We start from the raw sequence: 16,247 nt of genomic DNA on the forward strand, positions 1-16,247 counted from the left end.
GTGCTTAAACCATTTTTACTAGTTAAATTTGTATTTAGTTAATTTATTAAAAATAGTTTGTATTAATTATCACAGTTGATACCACACATTATTTTATTTAATTTTATGTGGAAGTATCACGTTTTGTTCTATCACCGATCATGTTCATTACGAAATATGTCATCATCTTTAGTAGAATTGTTTGTTCTATGACAATGTTCAAGGGTATATTTGTTAATTAATGACCAGAATAAAGCATGATGGTGTATTTATTACCTGTGTATTGGAGTCGCTGTGTTTGCCCTGCGAGTCGTCGTGCACGTCCATGGCGGGTGCTGGCGTGGTTGGCGCTTCTGGAACGGGTACGGGCTCCGGAACAGGCGCAGCCGGTGCTAATTTTAATTATAATTAATAACATCATCATTTTACATAGAAGATGAATGGTTTAATGTGATTGTTCTGATGAATCCAATTTTAAGGTATGTTTAATTTTGACGGTTTTGTGACCTGACTTCTGCCCATTATCATTTTATTAACGTGAGATACAGTCTCCGTAATGCATCTACATTTGTATATATACACACATATATATGTATATATATATATATTATAAATATATATTATATATTATAAATTATATATATATATATATATATATATATATATATATATATATATATATATATATATATATAGACGCATTTTTCATAACATCAAAAAAATTAAAACCAGCATTAAAATCAGTTGACATCATCAAAAAGGGGTTATCGCCGAATATAGATTTTCGCAACATATGGGAGTGGTATGCGGAGATATCTACTATTTGTACTATTTATATGACCTTTAAGAAAAACCACAATTATTTTTATTCATAACATCATCACAACCAACATCACATCATCTATTTTCACTTTTTTTTCTTAATAACATCTTTATTTCCATATTTGTTTTTAGTTTCATTACGAGCTTGAACTACATGTCAAACAAGTATAAATCTTACTATCAGTGGAACGTTCCGCCTCAGGAGTGGGAGCTGTATCCGTGTTATCTCTAGAAGCGTTGTCTTCTTCGTCTTCGCCGTCATTATCACGACGCTTCGTTAAGCGACTGAAACAATCATAAATAATTAATTCAGAATAAAGTAACGAAAGATATAATATGATCTGATTTTTTGTATTACCTCTTTCTCTTTCCATGTTTCTGTGGCGGAGGTGATGGTGAGCGCTTTCGCTTACTCTTCTTTCCTTTGTTGGATGGTTCTGATCCTGGGATCAAGTCGTCAACCGAGAGTCGTAGTTTATGTACCTAAATAAAGATTTTTTAGTGGTTATATTATTTGACGTAATCAGTTACATGTATTACATCTGAAATTTATTTTAGGGCGTACTCTTTACCGTATCTCTTTTAAGAAATTACAATTTCATAAATATCTTTTCTATATGATATGATTACATAACTTTAATGAAAACAAATATAGTTGTAAATAGTAGAGTACGAACACCTTATTAACGATACTTATTCACTATACTGTTATACACCAGATAGGGTCCCTTTTGTTAAAGACAGAAGTATTGCTAGTTTCTTCAACCAATTTTCGTCAGTGTTTTTCATAGCAATAGTAACTTTAGCTGTGGAAACCCTTCCTATGATTCCACCATAGTAACCGATCAACTAACCCCTTTTCCCCAGAATATCTTTGAACAGGAACTAAACGCCCCAAGTCCATCACTCGGCACAGACTATTCACCTAAGTGCATGGCGGCTTCCCAATAAGATGAAATAATAGCCTGACAATAATCTCCTAAGGAAACAAAGAAGCTTAGTCACAAATGTTTTAGACCAAGTGCTTACAACACTCCACGAATTCCGGTAATGCTTATGAAGGCTGGTTCTAACGTATCGATTCGAACTAACGTATTTAATACCAACTTTAACGATATTCCAGCTAATGTTGTTTACAGGACACGTAATTTACGATTAGATTTTCTCATTATTGTCACCGAACAGCAGGCAAACAGCGCTCGAGACAAAGATATGTGTGTCTTGTTAAAGAAAAACTTCTATATTTTACCTTCTTTTTTCCAGAAGCATCGACTTCGTAATCCTCTTCGTTCATCCATTCATTGTACTGGGGTAGGTCGAGTACCCACGTGGCGGTAACGCGCCACGGCTCGGCGCGTGTGCATTCCCAATTAACACTCTCCGGCACGTCAACCTACAATGTTGCAAGACATTAACACATACTTTAGTTTAATCACATTTAATAATTATGAGTTTAAGACGAGATTTAAAAGGGAGAATAGTGATATATCTAACCTTTCATATTTTTCTGTATTGTCCGGTAATTAAAAAAATAACAATTGGTTTGATAGGAGGCTGGATAACAGGAGGAGCATTACCTTCGTCTTCTTTTCAACCGATAAACGTCTAATGCAAGGTATTGGCCTCTCAAAGATCGCCGCGATAGCCGGTCTTGCTCTGCCCGCATTCAGCGAATTCCCGCAACCTTAACCATGTCAACGTCTGGCCTAGATAGAACACTACCAACGCCGCGTTTACGCTCTCCTAGTAGCCAGTCGAGAACCTTTTGGTCCCGACGAAAATATAACCTATTAACTAGTTATTGCAATTTATTATAAAGTTATATATTTTCTCATTTACATAATTTCAGCCGTAGAGCATCTACAGCTGTATATAAGGCTACCTCATATATAGGACTAGTTCAATGAAACCTACATCCAATCCACCATCTTCCGATGACTTTAACAAAGTCTGTCCAACTTGTGGGTGAACGTACTAAGCTTGGTTTGACCGTCTGTGGTTTCCATTGCAGAACCTTGAGAACCAATAGCCTGATGGCCGCTGGCTAACTATTTTTTGCGCTACGCAGTCTGCCCACTGCCACTTTAACTTGCCTGAAGATCTGTCTAAAGACCTGCTCATTTATGAATCGATCTGAATTACATATGTACATTAAATTATAAATAATCGTCGTGGTATACGTGCATGCTTGCCTGTAAATTTGTGTGCGTGTGTGTTGATGAGAACTTACAGGCAAATCGTTCTGGGTCCAGGTGTCGTGGCTGTCGGGCAGGTAGTACCAGTGCACCAGCACGCTGTTGCCGCGTCGAAACACGGGTCGGGCATATTCCTCTTCCAGAGGATCTACTGTAGGGTAGATGATGTGCGTCGCGTCTTCTTCGTCCTCTGTCGACCAACCACATGCATTATTTCAAATTTAATATTCCCCACACCGCTTCATGTCTCTTAGTGGCGACATATCGCTGTGTAAAGAGAGTAGTGATTTGGACTGATATTTATCAAATTAAATATTGTTAACCATTTGTAACCACAGAGTTTATACTGCCATATTAACCGTAACATATCAGGTTATACAGGGTGATTAGAAATAGATGTAAAAGCTTTAAATGCTATTGTTGCCAAATGAGCTACACGGTCCACTTGTTATGTGTATATATATATATATATATATATATATATATATATATATATATATTCTGCAAATACCTTATGTAAGTATAGTAGCTGAAAAGCATAAACGAAACGGTCTTAGGCAGACCGACTTAACATCAGATAATGAAATTTTGTAAATACAGCATTCACACCATTAGGTCCGCCATTACACAAATTCTAAAATAAATAAAGCTTGGAATAAAAATGCATCGGAATATAAGTTAGCTTAAGGTGTATTACTTTTTATATAAATAAATAAAATATGAATTCAAAAGTCACTCACCACAAATCTCTCCTTGATGATTGCTGACGATATCTTTAACTTTGTTAGCCGTGGCCTTGTCGACGTCGGGACGAATGTACACGCACGGCGAGCGTATGATCTCGGCACTCAACAGAGCAGACTCGATCTCCATCATCATTTGCACGTTGAGGTCCTTCCTCGAAGGATTCTGGAAAGGGGGGAAGCGAGGGAGGGAGCAAAAAAAGATTGACTTTAGTAAGAAATCAATATACATAAAATAAATAAAGCGTAAAGTTCAATAGCTTTTTAAAATACAACCTAATACTGGAGATATAATATAAGAGATGACTATGACGACTTCGTAAGAAAATCTGAGCTCCTCACTAACCTCGTTAACAAGCCTTCTTCCAACCTACTTAACGAGGCTTTGAGCGACAGTTTCGAGATGACTCGATCCGTACATATTTCTTTGCTCAGCGGTGGCACGCGAGCTAGGTCTTCTCATGTCTTTATATTAACGGGTTGGGGGCTGCAGGTATACCCTAATACATTGAGCCACTAGGTTACTGTCGTTCAAATTACGGTATTGTGAAAGTGTTGGTAAAGAAAACCGTATGGTTTTATATTTATGTAATACTTTTGTTAACTCCACAACGCAAAAGTCTCTCTGTCTGTCAACGGGATACCATTGAATTTCTCACGGGACACATTAGCCTGTAGATAACCCATGATTCATGAATAGTTTGTTAGCTTCCCAATATGTAACAAAGCAGGGTCCTCTAAGGGCGTTCGGAGGACTTCCGAGGGAGTCCCAACGTGGGACTTCCAAAGAAACCCCAAAGCTTAGTTACTTTAAAGATATTGAGGCCAAGCAAGTTCGGCGCTCGATCATCTTGAATTGAATGAAGCTCTAAAAGGCGATTGACACAGTATTTACCAGACACGCGAACCACTTTTAAATAGACCATTAGATCACTTTTGTACAGGTATATATTTATTACATATTTATATCTAGCAACAAAATATTATTTATTATGATATTTGTGCAATAATTAAATTAGAAAAGAGTAATTTTAAATTTTTACTGCATCAAAAATTTTTCTTTACAAAAGCAAACAAAGTAATGATTAAGAAAAATATTTAAAAAACCAATATTCATTTCGTGAATTTAGATGAAAAGAACTTGATACATGCAAACACTAAGGGTGAGTTTCAAAAGTCCCAAAACATTATATTAGTGACAAAACACAAACTGTTAATTTGACAAAGACATTACAATGTCACGGTAGTAAATGGGGAATTCCAAATGTAAAGTGGTATATACATGAAACAAAGAAACCCACCTTCAAATCCCAGAACAAGCGATTTGCAACGTAATGAACCATATGAAACGGAATAAAATGAATTTCATACTTAATGCATAAATATTGCATTTAAACGTTTTTATTTTATATATTTTCGAACCTTATTTCTTGTATCAATAATTGTCAAAGAAAATAAAACATTACAATGCGTATCTTCTTCAAGAAATAATATATTTAAATCTTGTATTGTTTATCGAACGACTTTGATGGTTTATTAAACATTTTGACTTTTATATTTTGGTTAAATTTCATTGTTTTAGCTTATCCTTTATCAAGTTCGCAAATAAAGAATAGGTATAATTTAATCAATTTTAGCAAACTTTCCTTGCGTTAAAACGAGAATTTACAAAGAGTCACAGCTTCAAAACCGGAAGTTATATCACTATAAATATTTCAAGTCTATAAAAATTTCACGGTGACATAAATCAAGATTGTATTTTATTTTTCTTTATTGTTGTCCAGTGAGAAACGGGACGGGGAATAAAATTATTATATTAAATAGTAACTGCGTGGGAAAATGCGAGGAATTGTATTGAGGGCCAAATGTAAATTAGTGTTATGTACATGTACATACACATGTTGATGTCACGGCTATCATGCTGCAAAAGTCGACTCAGTAATGCTGCCCATGTGAAATTGTGTCTTAATAATTTATAATGGATCCTCAGAATGCATGTTACTCGTATTAAGTTTTTCGTAATATAGAGATTCCATTGGTGTAATAACGCGTGGATAAAACAAAATGCGTAATTATTTTCAACTGTGCTTCTTCATAAGTGTGTTATAGGAGAGATGGAAAAAATTTAGCTTTTTTAAAATACTCTATGCGTTCAATCACCGACACGTTGTCACTACGTTATTATATCATCGGTATCAGATCGCAAACGATCATGGTAAATTAATTAGATAACTGGCATACCCTAGGATCATTGTTTTAAAATTTGTCATTAATAAAATGGGCAATATCTTCCTGCATTATCGTAGAACCATGACAAAAGGCTATGTATTATATCAATAGGAATATCACAAGGTTACAAAAGATATGGATAATTGTGTGAAAGAAACAGATTTTATCATTACTAAAGCCGTCACACAAAACTACAAGTAAATTTAATAAATATTAAATTGAATAATTAACTATGGGGAAATTACCTACGGCCTATACCGTACCGTCTTTACTTCAAAGTAAATTGTTAATGTCATATCATACCCTCAGAACGTGCGATTGAAAGGGCTACAACATGCGTATGACAAAATATTTAGATTTAATTATGACGTTATTACTATTATTTACGACTTATTTTGAAATACAAAGAAAATATGTTTTAATCTGTGCAAATGAGCTGGAAAATGATTTGTCATAGGCATGGGTGTAGCTAACGATGCAGTTTTTGAGTCGCGTGGTATGGCGGGAACTGGCTAGGTCATCTGGGTCTGGCGGGGGGCGGCGAGGGGGCTGCATGGGGGCTGCGAGGGGCTTGCGGTGAGCGAGGCGGGCGTGCGGGCGAGTGCATACCTTACCGACCTGGAAGTCGAACTTGCGCCACCGCTGCTCCGACTTGAAACGGAACATGGTGGCGAGCACCGTGCACAGCGAACCGCCCGGCTTCATGTCCATGAACACTTTCATCTGCAACAATACCAACGGACCTGACGAAGTTGATGACAAAGTTCCTTATCAAACATTGTTTATTTATTTATATTAATATTGACATAGAATTACTTAATGGCCGTGAGTGTAAGTCATAAGAAGAATGTCAAAAAAGCCTAAATTGAAAGAAACTAGATATCTTCTGTAATGACATATTACAACTTAAAACTATGAGAGTCTCCAACGCACCCTGATCTGAGAAGAGCCGACAATAAATTTTGACGATTCTTTATGGTCATTTCCACAATTTTTTTAAACTTTTGAAGTTTAATCATTACTATCATCATTTCAGCCGCAGGATTCTAAATATCAACGGTTAGAAGACGGCTGTATCCTGCATATCAACGGCCTGTATCCTTCCTTGTGGATGGACGTCATATTGCTGCCGATTCGTGGCCCTAGCGGCCTATAGTTAAGTGAAGGAAGATTTAATAGCTTGTTTTTTATAAAAATACTTACGAACATTTGGCCATAACTTGGGTTAACAACTATTTAATTTAACCGCTATATGTTAAATTGTACATATATATAAACCAGTGATACTATAAACAAAATATTCTCATACGTACTATATACAGCAGTCTTAAAATCAAACACTACGGACTGTACTGAAACGATAATCGACCATTATGTGTGCCTTATTAGTTGCGTAATGTTGTACAGTGCGATGACTTCCTTTAAAGCAAAGTTTGAATTGGTCTTAATGAATGAATACACAGATTTCCACGTCGTAATTTTAAAGTTTTGTTCCGTCCGAAACAAAACTTCTTATAGTTAAAACAAAGATTGTTATTTTAATAACAATTTAGGCGCGGACACAATATAACATTAAAATGAGTTCCGAGGTTGTATTATTTTTCTTTTTGCTAAATAAAACCTCAGTGGGTCAAGGTAATATTGACAGTAAAATATGTTAGTTTTACTTTAAATAGGCAGGTTTATTATTTGTGTAAAATACGATTCCACTTTAAAGCCTTGATGTTAAACAGACTTCCGCGGAACGGTCTTCCTGATCCGTGACCAAGACGAGACGAAGATACTTTTTGTGTCGAAGATATTTGTTACTTATACAACAATACACCGCGACTAAAATAAATTTTACATGATTTATGTTATTTTTCAGATGAAACGCTTTGCCTCTTTCTTCCACCCTTTTGAGCATTTTTAAATGTTAGCTTTCAAAATCGTTTAATGAAGTTAAAACGCACGCATTTATAGAGCAATAATTTTATACTGGACGATTACATTGCGAATATTGATTTAATTTTGCATGACTATAAGCATATATTTTATTTTTACACACTGTCTACAATTTTTTTAATTTCAAAATCCTGGCAAGCTTACTTTGACAAAGACTCTGCTAATTTCGTGTTATGGTAACAAAAAAATTTACTTAACCGACAGCCTTCGTAAGCCCTGTTGCCAGTTAACCTAGATAGACTTTAATGGTTAGTCACTTAACAGAAATTTTTATTTTTCAATTATTCAAGTAAACCTACTCCTTCAATCTAAAATATATTAGCGTTAATAATTGCATTCGATAGAAATTTTATATTTCATGGCAAACAATATAATGTAAATCGAACAAATCATATTAAAATTTTTCCCCACATTGTTTTAAATTTTTCATATTAAATATGTATTTTAAAATAGTATGACTATTTTAAAATACATATTTAATATGAAAAATTACTGTTTAGCTCTAAAAATTGAGAATTTCCTAAAATTTAGGAAATTCAAGAACACCGATAATTTGATACTGACACCGATAATTGATAATATATTTAATATATTAAATTTGTGAAATAATATACAGTAAAAGAACATATACACCTAATATATTATATATACGAGCTGTCCTCCGTCAGTATCGTGATCTTAATGAACGCTTTTCAACCTTCTTTGCGGGTGGGATTTTGTAAAAATCCAAATTCTTAGCTGAATTTTACATAGCAAAAGGAATATTTCCCCCAAATTTCAAAACACTAGACTCTATTGTTCTAGAAATATCTTAATGAGTGAGCTTGATGAAATAGGTGGAAATCTTGAAATTAAATTTAGAAAAATAAAATTCAAAGAGAAATATGATACCTGATAATTTAAACAAAAATATTTTAATACGCAGTTTTATTAATATCTTCATTAACAGAATACCATTAACGGCATTATAATTCACATACAAAAAAAACAAATCTCTAAACGAAAATCTACATTCAGTATTCTTTTCATTCAGTTGCAATCATAGCCCCCAGATTAAACAATTCTCGTACAAATGACGCAACAAGTGAAGGCGACGGCGGCGGGCTTGGGCCATACTCTTAGTGTCAACGCCAGAGACCGGTTGGTACTCCAAAAGACTGTGTTTGCGGACGAGTGTTTCATTTATAAAATATAAAAAGATTTAAATAAAATCAGTTCAAATGGCAACCGTTATTCTAAGAATTTTCGCGTTAGTCTTTTGGTTAGAAATAGTATGCGGTTCGAGGTTAACGACGCCGCTTATAAAAACAGTAAGTTACAATCTTACTTAACTGCACACGATTACATTTGCAATTACTTTAAGAGGTAAATTAAGATTTTTTTTATCCACAAATATTGTTTACCCATTGATATATACAGCTTCTGTAGGTGGCGTGAGGCCGAAAGCGCTTAACCTAGACCTCATTAAAAGGACTAAGCTTTAAGGCTCCTTCGGGTCACTGCTTGGGCCTTTATTCATCGAATAGGATATAATAAAACATATTAAAAAAAACTTGCAGTCAAAATAAACGCAGTTTGAATTTATTCCTTTTTTCTTTAAGTTTGAAATGAGGAGAGACATTTAATCAATTTACCAGTAACATTCCCAGTGCTATGTACTTTTTTATCTAAGTTAGCCTAGATGACCTATGCGCTTCAAGTTTTGTTATGTGTTATCACATTCGGATATAGGATTATCGGTGCATAAAAATCATAAAATTTTTCACGAAACTAAACATCGCATCAAAATAATGAACAATATAAAATACAAGAAAAATATATTATTGAAATAAATACGTGGACCGCTATGTGAAATTACATATAGCACAACTCAGATATGGTATTTAACTTGGGATAATGGTGTGCACCGGGCAGCGAACATACTCACATAAAAAATCTACAATGTGTTGTAAATTAAAAATTATACGCGAATTATTTTATGCCGAACACAAAGTTAAAAGAATCTAGACAGATAGTTAATAATATGAAAATAAATTATGGGTATCTTTTTGTAATCGTAAGGCAAATTACAACCTATTTACCAGACCTTTTAGTTGTATTTCAGTTCAGTCAAAAGGTTTTTTTCCAATGTTTAATGTATAATTACAAAGGTTTATGTATAATTAAAAAGGCCATCGATCACAATATAACAGATTAGTCAACAATAAACACATTAATTTTTATACATTCTAATTAACTAACAGGGATTCCTCGAAAAGATAACTGTTTTATGAAAACTCATTTCTAAACCTTTTATTTTTTGGTGATGATTGCAAATTTTTATAGAAAAAACAACTAATAAAAATAGAGAATTAATGCAAATTCATTTAGATCAGAACGACATTAGACGTAATTAGTCATCTGTCCACCTTGTGCGACCTTAAGGAGCTTATGGGCCCAACGCACATCTGTTGTCATATGGCATGTCTTCCGCCATTACAACTTGTCAATCATCTCATTTGTCTACGGAATATTTATCTTCCCATTCCCGATTGGCTCTTAAAGAGAACTTCTGGGTATATCCGTGTCTCCCTGGCTCATCGAGCGAGAGTAAGATTAACAATCTTTCTCTGTAGTAAATTATCAAACTATGTCATTACCACAATTATGCGGGCCTTTGAAAATAGATTACTCAGGAGTTCATCATAGCAAACAATTAAGTAGCAAGGGCTAATGAAAACAGCCTAGAAATTATCATATTAATTAAGTAATTATATTGATAATGTCTAATTATTGTGAAGATTAACATTATTTAAAATAATTACAACTTTTGTAGAAAGATCCACTAATTGCATGCCATCAATGATTAGTGCAGTGTATTCATTTAAAATAGACTTACCTTATAACAACAAAAATATTATTTTCTACGTGTTATAACAATTTTATTTCAACACAATCTTGAATGAATTCTTCATCAGAAGAAAATGTAAACGCTGCGAATATATATAGGTATTATCTATAAACTTTGCTTATAATTAAATAGATAAGCTCTTATTAAAATAAAAATGGTGTTAGGCACATAATAAATACAAGAAATAAAAATATACTCGTAACGCCTAAATTTGGTCTTCAAGAAGTTAACAAATCCTTTATGGGTCTTGGTCCACAATATATCTAAGACGTTCTGTTTAGTTTTAAATCTAAACTTATATTATTAAATAGATCTTATTACTGCAATCGAGAGGTTTTAATTGATCTAAATGTATGGAACTTGGTTTGTTCACATATTTGCATGCTTGATGTAATGATGTACAAATAAATTGTTAAATTTCATAGAAAAATGGCAACTTGAGTTTCTGGCCCGCTTTTTTCAACAGATCAGCCGGTCATTCACTCATTCGGCCATTCCGAAACGGAGGTAGCTTAGTACTTATAATGATAAAATAATCGACGACACAAAACCGCATGTAAATGCCTACTCGAGTGAAAATTAATTTGAATTTAGGTAACTCGTGATTATGGTACGAAATTAAGTTATTTAAAAAAGTTAAAAAGAATTACGTGTCTTTAATTCGTGATTGTTTGACATCGTTTACTATTATAACCCTAGGGATAATAACTCTTGGGACCTTATGGTTTTGGAATGGAGACCACGGATCGGCAAGCGCTACGTAGGAAGTTCACGTAAAAGATGGTCAGACCTTAGGGTCCTCGGAAGACGTCGGATGCAAATATTTTGGTGAAGCCCATACCCTGCTGAGGAAGTCTTACTTTCGAAATGATGAAAATGAAGATGATGATATTAAATTGTTGTTATAATTATTAAATTTACATATTTTGTATATTATACCTGTATAAACAATTAGCTTTTCATTTATTATAGATACAACGCGGTGGTACGCACTTCGAGGGTCCCCACTGGTCTCCAGATGAAAATGCACTTTACTGGGTCGATATAATGCAACAAAAAGTGCACAGATTGGACACAGAATCTGGCAACGTGACTACTAGAGAAATTGGTACATACCTCACAATGTTCAATCATGCTTTAATAATATGTAATTGAAAACTACATGATAAAGCTGAAAAGATAAAAGCGTATAAACACTACTTTTCTATTCTAGAGCTTTATGTTTTTGTAATGTACATATTATGGTTAAAACAAATTTAAATTAAAACTTTGTTCAGAATTTAATCATTTTAAACAAATCATTTTATCGAGGTGATACCTTTTTTTCTAAACGCAGTCTTTAAAAAATCTAAGGTAACAGGATCTTTTATAGCGGTATCCGAAATCCATAAGGGACGCCTAGGTCCAGCTGTGGACATTACGCGCCTGTTAAAATTAGCATTACTTATGGAAATTTTCGTATTTCGATACAATGAAATACATCTACTACAACAATATTTCGGATAAATTTTAACTTCTATCGATTTAACGGGCACTCGAAAATATATAAAATATGTTAGTGATTTATACAAATTTCTACTTAGGAATATGATTACAATATAGAGATTTTTTTAAGGACGGAACTTTCTAATTATGCATTAATAATAGCAAACTGCTACACCGATTTTTTTTTCAAACTGTCTTGAAAGACAATGAACAATGAATTCCAAAATATTATTACAAAGATCCCGGTAATTAATAACGTTTATTTTCCTACAGGTTATGGTCCCGTGTCTCTCGCAGTGACCGTGAAGGACAACCCAAGACTGCTCCTGGTGGCAGTACGAGCAGAAATCTATCTTATGTCGTGGGATGGACCACCAAACGACAGTTCTTTGAGATTAGTGAGCGTGGTCGACTTGGGTCTGCCTGATAATAGAATCAATGATGGAAAAGTCGATGCTCGTGGCCGCCTCTGGTTTGGTAAGATAATTTTCTTGTCTCAAAGTTTGCTATTCTTAATCGAATCTAATAAACCCTATGTACAGTTTTTTATGGTCGCGTATATTATAGCGGTATCCAGAACTTCACAATATAAAAAATATTTACAAGTGAAAAATTGTTTATTTATATTTAATGGATTCAGGCGTTACATTGCGGAAGTCCATCCTAAATAAGAAAGGACCAATATTTAGCCACTTCCGCACATGCAGTGGTTGTCGTGCATGAAAGTGCACCGCCCGCTAGCCCGCTCGTAAATGCGCACGCGACAGACAATGCCAACTACACAACCGCCACCGTAAATTCACCCAACACTGTGTTGCATGTGCGGAAGTGGCTAAATATTGGTCCTTTCTTGTTTATTTATAATTTCTAATAAATTCAATAACATAAACAGTTCACAGTGAATTCAAAATGAAAATTAAATTTATATAATAAAAGCAAAAAAGTTGAATGTTGGACTCTCTTATGTAAACAATTGACAAAATATTAATTTTCAACATTGTCGTCAAAAAAAAACGTTATTTTGCTCATATACAACAAAAATGTTGTTATAAAATGTATAGAATCATTACACGGTAATTGGTGTCTAAAATATCATTTTAAAAATTTCACAACAATAGCTGCATTGTTTTTGTTATTCATAAGTATGCATAATGTGGGATACATTATTATACTAAAACTAATACAAAATCGGACCGAGTAGAAAAATATCAGGCACATTTGATACCTAACACAAAACCTTGTTTGAACAATGTTAATATACATTACATCATCGTATTTTCGTCTATAGAATGTCCACTGCTGAACGTAGTAGGACTTATAAAAACACCGAGTTTGCAATATTATTGGGCAAACAATTTAATTTTCCAAAATGCCTTTTTTTCAAAGATATTCTCTGGTGATCGATTTATGCAAATATTTTAGTCTTTAAATTTCGAAACACTTCCAAGATTAGTCATGAAAATGACGACGAGAACTAGAAGAATAAGCAGCTAACTAGTTTCTCAATAAACAATTTTTTTTTGTTTAACAGAAAAGTTGTCTAGCATTTTTTATGATAAAATATATATGTCATTATATAAAATATTCTCAGAGTTCAAAGGGTTATATATATAATCTGGTATGATCTGTATGGAACTTTTCATTACTATGGACACAATTCTTAGGTACTATGGGCAAAGAAACTGATTCCGTTATAGACAAGGACCAAGGCACGTTATATATGATGGATATAAATAACAGTTTAGAGCCTGCAGTGAAGGTGCGACCTGTATCTATATCGAATGGCATCGCGTGGACTAGAGACAACAAATTCATGTTTTACATTGATTCGCCTACAAGAAACATTGACGTGTTTGATTTTAATTTACAAGCAGGAACTATACGTAAGTATTAATTATAAAACTAACAAATCGTCTTTAAAATATAATTTCTGAATTTTTTCAGAATGTTAACACTACATTTTTTTAAATTTTATACCAACTCCATTTAATAGTTGTCTAGTACAGATCGCTTCGAGCAATAACAATGTTATTTATAAACTACAATTTACAGCGTGTTTAACAAGAGATTTATCAATAACTATAAATTTTTGTGTATGATCTACACTTGAACCAGCGTTAGACAAATTGCTTATATGTATATTTCGATGTACAATAAAATGTAAATCAAGAATATAAATTTTGGTTTGAGAAAAAAAATCTCCCGAAACAGAAATAATTTAGGTTCGTGAAACAAAAAGACAGAGTTAATATTTATATGTATTAAAAATATAATAAAATGTTAATTTGTTGTTATTATTATAATTTACCTTTATTCTAGGTAACAGAAGAACTCTTTTCAGTTTCCAAGCCTATAATGTAACTGGAGTACCTGACGGAATGACTATCGACAGAGATGGCAATTTGTGGGTGGCTTGTTATAACGGCGGAAAGGTAGATATAATCACAAAAATACATGTTTATTTTTAACAAATAAGTTTGCCTGCTTGTTAGCATTAAATACATTTCTTAACTATGTGGTGCTATAACAAATTTCTGTGAGATTAAAATTTTGGGCCGAACTATCACTGCTACCCTAATTGTATGTGCCCAACTTGTTTAAAATTCCGCATTGTTTATTTTTGTATATTAAGATATTTACTTCCGGCCATGCAATATTATACAATAAATTAATTGTTTTTTTTATTAAAATACTAGTTGTTCCAACAGACTTCATACTGCAGTCAAATATACAAAATGTATTATATTATCCCATTACTACAATACAGCTTAACTCATACTATAGCACTGATCTACAGTTTACAAAGAGTTTCAAAATTTTCAGGTTATCAAAATAGATTCGAGAGCGGGAAAACTACTAGAGCAACATAATCTACCAGTGAGCAAAGTGACTTCTGTTATGTGGGGTGGATATAACTTGGAAACATTATATGTTACAACCAGTAATGTTGGTCTCAACGCTGTGGAATTGGCTCAACAACCAGATGCGGGATCGCTATTTGCAATTGAAGGAACAGGGGCTAGTGGTTTACCTGAAAATCAATTCCTATTCCCGGGTGTGGCTGAATATTGATTTGATAAACTAATTGTATCCATTTTATAGTTCAGTTGGTTTTTATTTTTATGACAACCTGTTCATGTGTCCAAATTTTTAATGAAAATCACTACTTTTCAAATAATATATTTCAAATCCTATATTTCCCAGTTACAAAACTATTTTTTAATGTGACATGAATGGATTTCCAGCTATATATAAAAACATGTTATCTTGATTTTGGAGTTTAATTTTTAAAATTTTTAAGCAAAACTTAATAGAAGAATGCTAGTTAAAATCAAAAACACAAGTCTGTCTGTCTGTGTGTTATTTCACTGCTCTAGAATATGTCTACTTAAGGCACATTGAAATTTAAAAAAACATTGCAATTTGATCAAATGTAACCAAGATTGATGATATAATTATATTGTGACATATAATTAGTAATTATGTAATTTCATGATAGCTAACTTACCACCTTACTAACCTTGCATAGATTAGTTTAAATACAATTGTTATATAGCATTTTCCAGTAAAATATAGCAGAATTGAAGATTAAAAACTTTTGAATTGTTTAAATAAGGATGAGTTTTTACTAGACAATAACAAGAAAGCAGTGAATCTCTTATTCAATACCAAAATTTATAATAATGTATTTTATTATTATTTTAAACAGCGGCAACACTTTTACTTTAAATTTGAATAAAATCGATTTTTCTGTTACTTCTTGTTTCTCTATTCAAAAATGGTGTAAGTTAACAATGCACAGATTGATGATGAAACCACTTTTCTCTACAATATCCCCAATGAAGCTACAAATACCAACATGCATAAAGCACTACTTTGTTACAACAAAAAACAACATCACAGTTATCATCGCCACAAGACAATAAATTTCAATTGTTCAAGTTTATTTTTAATACTTCT

The 16,247-nt window shown here is 33.1% G+C and overlaps 2 protein-coding genes across 3 annotated transcripts in view; one reads left to right on the forward strand and one right to left on the reverse strand.

The window, feature by feature from the left end:
* The window catches only part of mor (SWI/SNF- related protein mor), a 28,665-nt gene that overhangs the window by 10,558 nt on the left and 1,860 nt on the right, over nucleotides 1–16,247 (reverse strand). The window contains exons 3-9 of one of the 2 annotated variants that reach the window (XM_068763443.1): nucleotides 6,587–6,691; nucleotides 3,737–3,905; nucleotides 3,032–3,186; nucleotides 2,051–2,194; nucleotides 1,160–1,284; nucleotides 980–1,086; nucleotides 256–371 (exon numbers count right to left, since the gene is read on the reverse strand). In XM_068763443.1, the coding sequence (XP_068619544.1) occupies nucleotides 256–371; nucleotides 980–1,086; nucleotides 1,160–1,284; nucleotides 2,051–2,194; nucleotides 3,032–3,186; nucleotides 3,737–3,905; nucleotides 6,587–6,691 (921 nt within the window). Of the gene's footprint in view, nucleotides 1–255; nucleotides 372–979; nucleotides 1,087–1,159; nucleotides 1,285–2,050; nucleotides 2,195–3,031; nucleotides 3,187–3,736; nucleotides 3,906–6,577; nucleotides 6,692–16,247 lie in introns of both variants that reach the window. The other variant, XM_068763442.1, reaches the window with a different exon arrangement.
* Nucleotides 9,023–15,925, forward strand: LOC137920248 (regucalcin-like). Its single transcript, XM_068763527.1, has 6 exons — nucleotides 9,023–9,222; nucleotides 11,775–11,910; nucleotides 12,561–12,764; nucleotides 13,952–14,170; nucleotides 14,607–14,719; nucleotides 15,111–15,925. Exons 1-6 carry the CDS (start codon nucleotides 9,133–9,135, stop codon nucleotides 15,357–15,359), a joined length of 1,011 nt encoding a protein of 336 aa, XP_068619628.1. The 5' UTR covers nucleotides 9,023–9,132; the 3' UTR covers nucleotides 15,360–15,925.

The sequence above is a fragment of the Battus philenor genome, unplaced genomic scaffold, assembly GCF_028537555.1.
Source record: "Battus philenor isolate CCGP_79_NKW_IND1 unplaced genomic scaffold, ilBatPhil1.0.hap1 SCAF_18, whole genome shotgun sequence".
NCBI classification, from domain to species: Eukaryota; Metazoa; Arthropoda; class Insecta; order Lepidoptera; family Papilionidae; genus Battus; species Battus philenor.

What these genes read in the sequence shown, in the direction of transcription:
- LOC137920248 (XM_068763527.1), top strand. Translation starts at nt 9,133, where the DNA reads ATGGCAACCGTTATTCTAAGAATTTTCGCGTTAGTCTTTTGGTTAGAA. An exon ending in CGTGACTACTAGAGAAATTG is followed by an intron (nt 11,911 to 12,560) that starts GTACATACCTCA and finishes ATTTTCCTACAG; the next exon opens with GTTATGGTCCCGTGTCTCTC. An exon ending in TCGTGGCCGCCTCTGGTTTG is followed by an intron (nt 12,765 to 13,951) that starts GTAAGATAATTT and finishes CACAATTCTTAG; the next exon opens with GTACTATGGGCAAAGAAACT.